Source organism: Haliaeetus albicilla, chromosome 14 (genome assembly GCF_947461875.1).
Source record: "Haliaeetus albicilla chromosome 14, bHalAlb1.1, whole genome shotgun sequence".
NCBI classification, from domain to species: domain Eukaryota; kingdom Metazoa; phylum Chordata; class Aves; order Accipitriformes; family Accipitridae; genus Haliaeetus; species Haliaeetus albicilla.
The window spans coordinates 25,549,831-25,562,094 of record NC_091496.1 but is presented as its reverse complement, the minus strand read 5'-3'; the positions used below and the strand labels follow the sequence as shown (position 1 = coordinate 25,562,094).

Genomic DNA, 12,264 nt, shown 5'->3' with positions numbered 1-12,264 from the left:
AGCAACACAAGTAGTTAGATGGAAGAAAAAAAAAAAAGATGTTTGGAAAAGTCATTTTCCAGGTAATGTAGCCATCTTCTAAAAACTGCAGCATTTTCCAGTTCTTTATCAGATTTACTTTAGCAGTTGCTCCCAGTCATACATATTGAAGTTAATAAAACAACTTTAGAAGTAGTGACAAAAATCAGGACTAATTTCATGCATTAAGAAGGTTATGCAACTCTCTTGGAAAAGAAGGTGTCATTCTCTCCTAGAAGAGCCAACAGTTGCTCTTTCTGCAACATAACACTACAACTATTGATAAAAGTGCAATGCCTCAGAAACTCAATAGCAAGGCTATTCGACTGCAAGGAAATGTCTAAAATAGTATTTTGTTGTAATGTTATATCAGCAAAGATCTCATTTTTACAACCACTACAATTTCTATCAAGTAAAATCAGTTTCTCAAACCCTGTACTAGAGCAACCTACCTCTATGAAAAGGCTTCTATAGCTTTCAAACTCCCAGTAACTATTCAGGAAGTTTCAGACACGATATTATAACAATGCATAGCACTTTTCGTTGGGGTGTGAGGCAGGGAAGAAATCGCTTAAGACATCAGTTGGCCATTTCCTATTCCTTCATCATCTTACAGAATTAGCAAAGTATGTCAAGTCATGGCACCCCAACCAGTCACTGCGGATCAGCTGAAGCATTTTAACTGCTTGCTCTCAGACCATCCAAAATTCCAAAATGAGTTTCATTAAACATCAATTAAATGGAACAGCAATGCCTGTTACGCCAGTTAAATTTATTTTACAATCTTATTGTCACAACTTGTTAGTGCTGTCTATAGGTATAGCACTGGTTTCACAAGTGACAGAAGTCTGATTTTACTGAGCATACACTTACCTGCTATTCTCATGTTTAAGTCTTCAGCCAGCTGATGACGCTACTGCATTAAAAATAGCCACCTAGGGAAAAAGAAGAGCACATCATTGTAATTACAGCCAAATAAGCACTTGCGTGATGAGTTAACAGTAAAAAAACTCATAGATTTTCTAGCCAATAACATTAATGATGATTGTCCTGAATACCTACTACTTAAAGCTCACAGTAAAGGGAGTAAGATTTAAGATGGATTTCTGATGTATTGCTTTCATTTGTTACTCCATGAAACAAGTGTTCTGAAAAACCATTAATTTAATTCATCAAATCAACTACAAACTCCATTCAACTTTCAACCCCTCAATCTGTGACATAAGTATTTATCAGTACTGTATCTAAGCAGTCTTTGGTTTCCTAAAGCTACGTGCTGTAAGTCAACAACTCCACCAGCATTGCTTCAAAGTCCTAGGAACTTTCTGATGCAAGTTGTTATTTGGCAACATAACATAGCAAACTATGCTCTGGAGAGAAAAGATTTAAGCATTTTGGCCTTTAGGCTACTGCATAAACTGCATTCAATGGAACTGCAAGAAGGTTATTCTAGTACTTTCATCTATGCATTACAGAAATGTAGTAACACATTTGTCACTCATACAGCATCCAGAAGATTCATGTGATGGTCAATGGTGACAGAAGCACCAACCCTAGAACTGAGGCTATTTCAGAATAAACCGAAAACCACAGCCAATGAGCAAACACCATGTAAGCTCCCAAACATTGTTTTTTTTTCTCGAGAAGAGTTTGCCACCACATGAAGTCAAAACGGGCCACAACCTACACAGACTCTGCTCAAAGGTTACCACCACCTCCTCCTCCTCAAGCAACCTCTTGTCCCTGGGCTGTACCAAATCTCTTGCCCTCTGCCTGCAGAGCCACGGCTGCTGCTGGCTCTGCACCACGGTCGTGCTCAGCCACGGTGGGCCCACGCTGCACTGAGCCTGGACATCCCTCTCTCGAGTTTCCCCCTACTCCCGATTCAAGAAGCGCAGAGCGAAGATGACCGCGTACAGCCACTTGGCACCCCTCCCCCAGCACTGACGTGGTATCTATGCAAATCAGGTTTGGCAAGCATAATCTTTACTAATGAAACACTATGTATCTATTAGAAACAGGCAATTTGTTTTACAACATTTAAGTAGATTAAGCATGTAAAAAAATTTTTTTTAATAAACTGAAATTAGAATTTGCTTGAAAACAGTATGCTACCTGAACTGTTCTCATTTCTTCTATTCTTACCAGCATAAGAAAGAGCCCTCAGTTACTTTCAGAAATACATGAGGCATTCAGACAAACAGCAGTCTGTAATCAGTACTTCCCTTCCAAAAAAAAAAAAAAATCTATTTCCGAATTTGCATTTTGCTGCATAACTATTTACATTTAATATGACAAAAGAAAATCTATTGACATTCAGGGATCTTATTGGATCATCTACACTAAGGCAGAATTTGAAAACATGTAATAAACTATAATTCTAATCCAAGTAGCCATCCCACACCCCCATGACAAAAGCTACAGCATCCCTAACACTGCAGTCCTATGTCATGATTTTGAAAACCTTCAAAAACATTCTCTTTGAAATTATTTGAAAAACTATTCTTGTTAGAAGTCAGGAAATGCAAATCATTTAGAGAAGATCACCAAAACCCCCACGTAGTTCTCTTGGTCTATGCTAGAGAGGAAAAATTTATATTAAACAAACAACCTTTTGCCTTCACTTAACTCAGTATCTGTAAGTTCAGCGATTTGTGTCCAGATCCTCTTTGCCAAAGACACAATCATTGTGCTCTATTGCTTAAAGTTTCCAAGAAAATGGTCAGCAGAGAAATAAACAGGAAAACCAAATACAAGTATAGAAATATTTATTTCTACTCCATAAGAATTTGTAAATAAGTATCAACGAAGTTTGAAAAGCAGACAAATGTTTTGAATGCTAAGGTTGCACTACAAGGGAAATCTCATAGCATATTATGGACCTAATATATCCATTATATTTATAGCCACATGTATTAATATATAACATCCTGTTTCAGTGAAAGGCTAGTATTTATCTGTCTTATGAGAAAGGCAAAAAGAATCTGCCAGGGCAGACAAACTCATTTCATTTCAAAGTCTGTGAACAGAATCATTCTAAGCTACTTTCTCTCCCCTCCCCATCCCCAGAAATATATCAACATTAAAATAACCACTGCCTGTAGTTTGACCAATCATGAGCTTGTTTTAAGTCAGCACTTAAGAAAAAAAAAGTTTAATCTTTTTTACTATAAACAAAACCACATAATGAATTTGAAGCATGAAAGCAAGAATATAAGAAAAACCAAAAAGCAGAAACTAAGTGAAATGATCACATGATCCAACCTTGACTGCAGAATGCCTTTATCCCAGCACCCCCATCCACCCACCTCAGTGATCATTATTTGTTGCAATCAACAAATACACAACAGATAAGATGCATTTTTTTGTGTGAAATGTTTTTGATTTAGAAAAAGTAAAATGAGTATGTTATGCCACAACTTGAAAGGAATTTTTAAAGTGATTATTTTCCTAAATTACAGCATACCAAAAAGTGGTGGGGTTTTGATCTAGAGAATAAACACAGGAATGCTACAGTACAGATGAATGTTGCACAGCATTTTCCAGCTACAAGCAAATAACTTATGAATGCCAAGTCCTTTTCCTATGCAGTATTATCTTAGAAATTTTTTTTTTTTAATTCAAGACAGAACAGGCATAAAATAGGACAGCCCATGAGCCCTTATGAATGCTTACAGACCACTACTCCACATCCTTAGTATTAGACCTCATAACTGAAATTACAGAAGTTATATAAAAATGGATTTGGAATTTCTAACAACGCATATTTTAGGATCATTTAAAACAAAGAACATAGGACCACAACTGAGCTTCAGACCAGTGACCTCTCAACCACGGTAAGCCATATTCACATCCTGAATAAAGATCACAAAGCTACAAAGAGGTTGTGGTCTACAGGCTGGTAGAGTCAGGCTTCTTGTCAGTAGCTGGCGGGCATTTTTCTCATAAGGCTTTGATGATGCTAACCTTCAACCAAGCCCAGCCAGCCACCACGCTGGTCTAGCAAGACGGTAAAATTCCACTATGTAAAGCTATGAAATATTGAATAGTAGAAAACAAAGAAGAAGGGAATGCTTTGTTAAACTGATGTAGAAAGTTCTCTCTGAACTGGCAGGGCATGATGGACTCAACAACAAAAGCAAGAGAAAACCAGCAGACAGGCAGGAAGCTGGTGCTACCATATTAGCACGTTCAGAAATTGCTCTTTCAGCACAGCCGAGCACACGAGATGCTCAATCCCTCAAGAATAGGAAGGAAAAGGTAGGCAGCTCACTGAACCAGAGAAGACAAGAAGTTACAGGTCATAAATCCTTTTTGAATGCTGGCATGTCATTGTGCAGTTCCCTGCATGGAGTTGCATGCCTATCTGTGCAGAAAAGGGTTATTTATTCTGGATGCAAACTACTAAGGAGTGGATATGTGGAAAGACAGTTGGGAGCTGAGGCTACTGGTTGCTTTTTTCTACTCCACCCATCCTTGTGCATTGTATTTTGTCCCAAGGCAGGGGCAATTTCCAGATGTTGCAATTTACAGTGCCAAAGCCATTCCAAGCAACCCCCATGACGGTCCAAAATGCTATATGTAGGGCAACCTAACAAAAGTAGAAGAAAAACAGAAAACAGCAGTGTACAGTAAAAAAAACAGAGGAGAGAAAAGGGCTTTCCCCCCACTCTGCTCCACTTTTTAATTAACTTGCATGGGGAGGACAGACTCAACACATCTGACAAATTTAGTACATATGTCCACATAGCTACTGCACATATTTTGATACATACTAAAACTTGGTTCAATCAGTAGAGCAGCAGATACTTGCTTTTAAAAGTGACCTGTGTCTCTCGAAGGAACCCTGCCAAGTACTTCACACAGGAAGCTTATAACTTCATTTAGGAAAACTAGGAGCCTACAGTCCTGCCAAGCAAATCATTGTCATGTTCTATTAGATGATATAAAGTTTATAGCACAGCAAGATTGAGCTCTTCGTGCGTTCATGTGTTAGATATGATGGTCATCAAGCAAGATTTCTTCATAGAATCAAGGTGCAAGAAGCAATTGAATTGAGGTGAGTAAAGCAATTGATAACATACACACAAACAGTTCTTATTAATACTGCCATGCTGACGCAACACTGAATGAAGTCCAGGTTTCAGTCCCAAGCTGAATGCAATTCAATTCGATCAACTCTTTATCAGCCTTGCTCAAGACTCCTGCCCAGAGACAGTGCCGTGGGACACACAAGGTAGGGCACACATCACTGGGGCACAGCCTCTGCCCTGCTGGCTGTGCGTGAAAGCTTTGGCCACTTGCAATGTACTTCTGTTTATAAGGGTTTTTCAAGTACTATTGTAATAAATGTTTTTATGGATAATAACAAAACATGCAGATTAGTCTACTTCATTCCCAGGTTAATAGTATTTCCCTTAGCAATTTGATAGCATGTGTAGATTATACTTATGAAACGGGCACACAAAAACAAGCAAACATGAGGCAATAATTTAGAATGTCAAGATAATTTTGAAACTGACATTAGTAGATTAGAAAAAGGTCCCCAAATCAGCAACAATATTTAATAAACCAGAAAGTAATACACTTCAAAAGGCACTTCGAGTGCAGCAAACCAGGCAGCAGTAATGAAGAAAAGGATCCGAGAGATTATAGCAGCTCTCTAATATTGCAGTCAACAACGTGGTACTGCTGCAAAAGTGTAACTGCTCATCATGAACTGTACCAGTAGGACTGCTGTGTGTGAAACAAAAAGCAATTATTCTGCTCTGCCGAAACAAACAAAAAATACTCTGCTCTATGTGCTATCTGGACTTTTAACTGAGACCCATATGTAGTTTTTCCTAAGTCTATCTTAAAGCATAATCCCCAAATGGAAGGATCTAGATAACAATTACGTGACCTAAATAAAACAACTAAGGGCTAAAAGAACCACGTTTGCTTTCCAAGAACTGTGAAAGCAAAGACAGACGTAAGGAACAGATACCTTTGTCTCTTACCTCCAAGATGTAATACAAAAATTGTTTTAAAAGGTGCTAAGATGGACTGTTCTCAATATCCACGGGTTGCTGTTTATCTATTTGTAGCTATAAAGTTGAAGAAAAACAACTTTCCAGCTACAAGGATAAACTTGGAAAACAAAAGACGACCAAGTCATCATAAAAGTCTAGAAAAAGACAAGAGACAGGTTTTCTTAACCTAGGTAATCTATAAGGTGTGAGTTAGCATCCCCTTCAATATTAACCCCACATTTCTACACCATTATACGCAAATCTGTACCCAGATATGTAATACTAAATCTGTATCAGCCTGAGTTGCTTTGAATTGAATTCAGAGGGAAATTTTCCGCCCAAACAGGATTTAAAAGTTTGTATTCTTTCAGAAGTGGTCAAGAATGTTATACCTGTTTTTATCTGCATTTACTATCTGTTAATATGAATAGCATACCAAGTACACTGTAGTGGAATTAGATAAGCATTCAAAATTACTTAGTACCAAAAGAAAAAAAAAAAAGCTTGAGCTTTTATTTTTATTTCTGAGTCATGAGCAGATTAGGACGGTGTTTATCTTCTGCAGCACAAAGTGCCTTCCTCAATGAGTAGCAGATGCATATTTTTCTTGTCAGAGAGCAGCTTAAAAAAAAAAGCCATTTTACCTTTTTGTACCTGGTAAAATGCAATCAGTGAAACAACATTGTGTTTAATCCAGCCTCTGTTAATAAATATTTCAGTCTGCTGTTTTCAGGCAGTTCAGAGCAGCAGAGCTTTTCTACTCAAAATTACACAGTGAATTGGATATGTCATGGACAGCATTAGCTATTCTTATGTGAGCTCTGGTTTTAAACCAGTGGTTGTGCCAACCTGAATTACATGCCATGGACTAAACAGCTGAGACAGTCGAAATCATTCCAAGTCTAAATCTGAGTAGGAATCTAGGCTTCCAATATGAGCATTTATTCAAATACAAGATGCATTTCCTTACCCAGATGATTGCTTACCCTTCTGCTAGACTATGCATAGTATTTTCACCATGCTTACAAAATTCATCTTATTTAAAAATGGCGACGGGCACACATAGAAAAATATTGCATCTTTTAAAAAAGTAACTACTATAGTTCAATTTTATTGTATAATCATGCACCATTTGTGTCTTCTAATGACACCAGCTGTAACCCAAGTAGTTGTTCCCTACAGGCACTCCTACACCCATATGCATGCCTTGTGGTTATGGCAGAACTCCACACAGGCAAAAGGTTTGTCCACACAGAACAACTTACAGGCTCTCAGGTATGTATTTTTTTTTCTTTGAGACAAATACTACCATGAAGTATAATTATTAACTTCTTACAAAAATGATTCCACTTGAATTGTATTCTTCCATATACATGCGAGATTCAGCTTGGTACTCTGACAACACTGAATTAGACCCAAAGTGTTTGCTTGTTAAAATGAGATTTTATTTTATTTCTATCAACTGCAAATGAAACCCAAATAAGTTTAGCAAATAAAATCCAAACTTATTCCAAAACTAAAAATAGGTAATTCAGCTACCATTGCATGTCCTGTGTTGCAAATACTGCTATGTGGTTTCACTTCCAAGAAAGGAAATACACATGAGAAGCAGCATTATGCCAGAGTGGTTCGATACCTGATGTGCAAAATAAATGCTTCCCAAATGACGTGTCAAGTCACTGACCATGCAAGCTTTTGGTGGTGGCATCAATCCAGTGCTTCCACCTTAGGCAACATACAAACTAGTCAGTCTCAAACACAGAAAAATTCTCCTGAATCCTGGGAAGCCTGAGATGAAAGTACTAAGGCATTCTTCCCACTGAGAAGGAAACTCAATCCACATTCCTTTTGCAATTAAAACAACAACAAAAAACCAAAACCCAAACCTCATAAGCACCCAATCCATATTTTGAAGACTCTTCCCAAATATTACATGAAATTCACTGGCCCATATATTTAAAAACAGGATTTAATTTACTATCTCTAAAATCCATACTATTTATGTGAGATAAACTGTACTGTTGCTGCTGATGTACCTATTAAAGAGAATCTTAGCCCTGTATTTCATACAGTTGGATAAAATCACAGAGAAATTCAGATAGATAAAATCCTCAAGGACAAATTGCTGAACATCATTCACCCACTTGCTTTTCAACTTCATCAGAAGAGTACATAAATCTCACAATAGAGATTTAATAGTGAGGTTTAACATTTTCTTCTGTCAAATGATGAACAAACCTTCATAACTGAAGCACTGTTGCAATTACCACCTGTTCAAAGTTCAAACCCACTGATTTGTTTTCTGTCATTTTTTTTAAAAAACAAATTACCACCTTGATTTCATATGAGAGCAAAGTCTGCTCAGTCTTTCCACGACAGGAAGGAGTAAATAAAGCTTTGCAACGCATTTATCCACAAGATCACCAGGTCTCACTCGAAACAAGGTGTTTCCAGAATTCAGTAGACATTTCAAATGTACAACAGCATTCACATCTTTGTATCAATAAAAAAAATACCAAGCCTGTTATCAAAATAATGCATCGCTACCATGCATCTTATCCTGCCCCATAAACAATTCTCAATAGAACTACTGTACAAAAAGGTTATGGGTTGGAAGAACAATACATACATATAATTACTATGGCTTGATATAACCACACGTGACCACCACAGAAATTTACTTGAGGCTATGGTTACAGTGCGTCACTTCACACTGGGGCCCATTTCAAATAAAGGTAGCAAGCAAGCAAGCAGAACAGGAAAGGAGCATTACAGAAACTTCCTCTATAGGTCCAAGCTTACTGCAGGAAGACCAGTTTGCTCCTCCACACTATTATTCTCCCCAAGCACAACCAGACTCTAGATAGTAGCTTTAAGACGTCGGAACGAGATCATCATCTTATGAGCGAGATTCATTTACTGCACAGACCGCCACATCGACCTCGTCACAGAGCTGCACACCAGGACAACAGACACAGCAAGGCATGGAGCTCCTGTATACTTTGCAAGGCAGAGAGGATCAAGGGTACACCAACAGTAGCAAGGGACACCATCACATGCTGCTGCCAAAAAAATACTGTGGTACTACCAACCATTGACACCATCACACGCTGTTGCCAAAAAAAATACTATGGTACTACCAACCATTTAAGCTTCTTGAACAAAAGCTCAGCATGATCTAAGGCTGCACGTTGGAGAGGGGTTTTAACCTTTGCTCAGTAGCAAGCTGATCTCGCCAGGAAGCTGGGATGTGCCTCCGGGGAAAGTTCTCCGGGGTGACAGCCACCGCTCAGAGCACTGTGGGTATTTCTCCCTCCTCTTGCTCTAAGGGATACCGAAACTCCCGCTCCAGCAGGGCCCCTTCTCATCCACACATCTCCCACGTGAGGCAGCACTTTGGCAGGGCTTTGGCCCTTTGCAGGATAGAAGGATCATGCCGCTGGCCGAGTGAAGTACCTGGCAGAGAGAGCATCGCGCGTCAGCTCTGGGGAGAAGGGGTAGCAGCAGCACGGCAGGCCCAACACACAGAGAGGCCATGCTATGCCTGCGGCACACCGCAGAGTGGGATCGTATCGCAGACATGAGACCGCAGTCGGTGCTGCTCCATGCTGCACGATGCACTCAGAATCACAGTGCTCCTGTGGCACGGGCAAGTCATTGCTACTGGTCTGTATTAGCACTGGACAGGCCATCATTTGTGAGTGATGAGGTGGAAAACACTCAGAAATGAAGAGGAATGGAGTCCCTTGGGAGGCAGTCCTGAAGGGCAAAGGAGTCCAGGAAGGCTGGACATTCTTCAAGAAGGAAATCCTAAAGGTGCAGGAGCAGGCTGTCCCCATGTATCAAAAGATGAGCCGGCGGGGAAGACGACCAGCCTGGCTGAACAGAGACCTTTGGCTGGAACACAGGGGAAAAAAGAGCATTTACGACCTTTAGCAGAAGGGGCCCGCAACTCAGGAGGACTACAAGGATGTTGTGAGGTTACGCAGGAAGAAAATTAGAAGGGCCAAAGCCCAACGAGAACTTATTCTGGCTAGTGTCGTAAAAGACAATAACAAAATGTTTCTATAAATACATTAGCAACAAAGGGAGGGCTAAGGAGAATCTCCATCCTTTATTGGATGTGGGGGGAAACATAGTGACAAAGGATGAGGAAAAGGCTGACGTACTTAATACCTTCTTTGCCTCAGTCTTTAATAGTAAGTCCAGTTGTTCCTGGGGTACCCAGCCCTCTGAGCTGGAAGACAAGGACAGGGAGCAGAATGAAGCCCCCATAATCCAAGGGGAAATGGGTAGTGACCTGCTACACCACGTAGACACACCCAAGTCCACGGGACTGGACTGGATCCACCCGAGGGTACTGAGGGAGCTGGTGGAAGTGCTCACCAAGCCACTTTCAATCATTTACCAGCAGTCCTGGCTAACTGGGGAGGTCCCAGTTGAGTGGAGGTTGGCACATGTGATGTCCATCTACACTAAGGGCTGGAAGGAGGATCTGGGGAACTACAAGCCTGTCAGTCTGACCTCAGTGCAGGGGAAGGTTATGGAGCAGATCATCTCGAGTGCCATCACACAGCACGTACAGGACAACCAGGTGATCAGGCCCAGTCAGCGTGTGTTTATGAAAGGCAGGTCCTGCTCGACTAGCCTGATCCCCTTCTATGACAAGATGGCCCACTTAGCGGATGAGGGAAAGGCCATAGATGTTGTCTACCTAGACTTCAGTAAAGCCTTTGACACCATTTCCCACAGCATTCTCCTGGAGAAACCGGCTGCTCATGGCTTGCATGGGCGTACACTTTGCTGGGTAAAAACCAGTCTGGATGGCCAGACCCAAGGAGTGGTGGTGAATGGAGTTAAATCCATTTGGTGTCCAGTCACAACTGGTGTTCCCCAGGGCTCAGTACTGGGGCCAGTTGTGTTTAAGCTCTTTATCAATAATCTGGACGAGGGGATCAAGTGCACCCTCAGTAAGTTTGCAGACAACACTGAGTTGGGTGGGAGTGTTGATGTGCTTGGGGGTAGGAAAGTTCCACAGAGGGATCTGGACAGGCTGGATGGATGGGCCAAGGCCAACTGTATGAGGTTCAACAAGGCTCAGCGCTGGGTCCTGCACTTGGGTCACAACAACCCCATGCAACGCTACAGGCTTGGGGAAGAGTGGCTGCAAAGCTGCCGGGTGGAAAAAGACCTCGGTGTGTTGGTCGACAGCCAGCTGAATATGAGCCAGCAGTGTGCCCAGGTGGCCAAGGCGGCCAATGGCATCCTGGCTTGTATCAGATATAGTGTGGCCAGCAGGAGCAGGGAGGTGATCGTCCCCCTGTACTGGGCACTGGTAAGACTGCATCTCGAATACTGTGTTCAGTTTTGGGCCCCGCACTACAAGACAGACATTGGGGTGCTGAAGCGTGTCCACAGAAGGGCAACGAAGCTGGTGATGGGCTTGGGGCACGAGTCTTATGAGGAGTGGCTGAGGGAACCAAGGCAGTTTAGCCTGGAGAAAGGGAGGCTGAGGGGAGACCTTATCACTCTCTACAACTACCTGAAAGGAGGTTGCAGCAAGGCAAATAACAGTTTCTTCTCCCAAGTAACAAGTGATAGAATAAGAAGAAACAGCCTCAAGTTGCACCAGGGGAGGTTTATATTAGGTATTAGGAAAAATTTCTTCACCAAAAGGTTTGTAAAGCATTGGAACAGGCTGCCCAGGGAAGTGGTTGAGTCACCATCTCTGGAGGTATTTAGAAGACGTGTAGACGTGGCGCTTAGGGACATGGTTTAGTGGTGGACTTGGCAGTGTTAGGCTAACAGTTGGACTTGACGATCTTAAGGGTCTTTTCAAACCTAAATGATTCTATGATTCTATAAGGAAGTCAGTCAGTCGCATGATCATTAACAGCTCTAGAGTGACTCACTTCTTCCTACTGAAGACATGAAGACACAGCAACAAAAATTGCAGCTCTAGACTGGTTTCTGAGCATGAAGGGATTAGAACAAAGATTCATAACCTACCTCGTGGCTGGGTGCAGTCTTCCAGCAATCAGTACCAAACATGTAAGCCATGTCTGAGAAGAATTAATTTCACATAAAAAAAAAATTCTAGGGGCAATGTATTCTTTTCATATTCTTATGTATATATATGCTTTGTATACTTTAATATTCAGTTAACAATTGGTACGCAGGCACTAACTAAAATCCAGCACAGCCATCTTCTATATCCTTTGAGATTTTAAGATCT

At 41.0% G+C, this 12,264-nt stretch overlaps 1 protein-coding gene across 1 annotated transcript in view; it reads right to left on the bottom strand.

Moving 5' to 3' along the window:
* The window catches only part of FAM3C (FAM3 metabolism regulating signaling molecule C), a 32,234-nt gene that overhangs the window by 15,680 nt on the left and 4,290 nt on the right, over positions 1-12,264 (bottom strand). The window contains exon 2 of the mRNA XM_069802036.1: positions 892-953. Within this exon, the coding sequence (XP_069658137.1) occupies positions 892-904 (13 nt within the window). The 5' untranslated portion in view covers positions 905-953. The remainder of the gene's footprint in view (positions 1-891; positions 954-12,264) is intronic.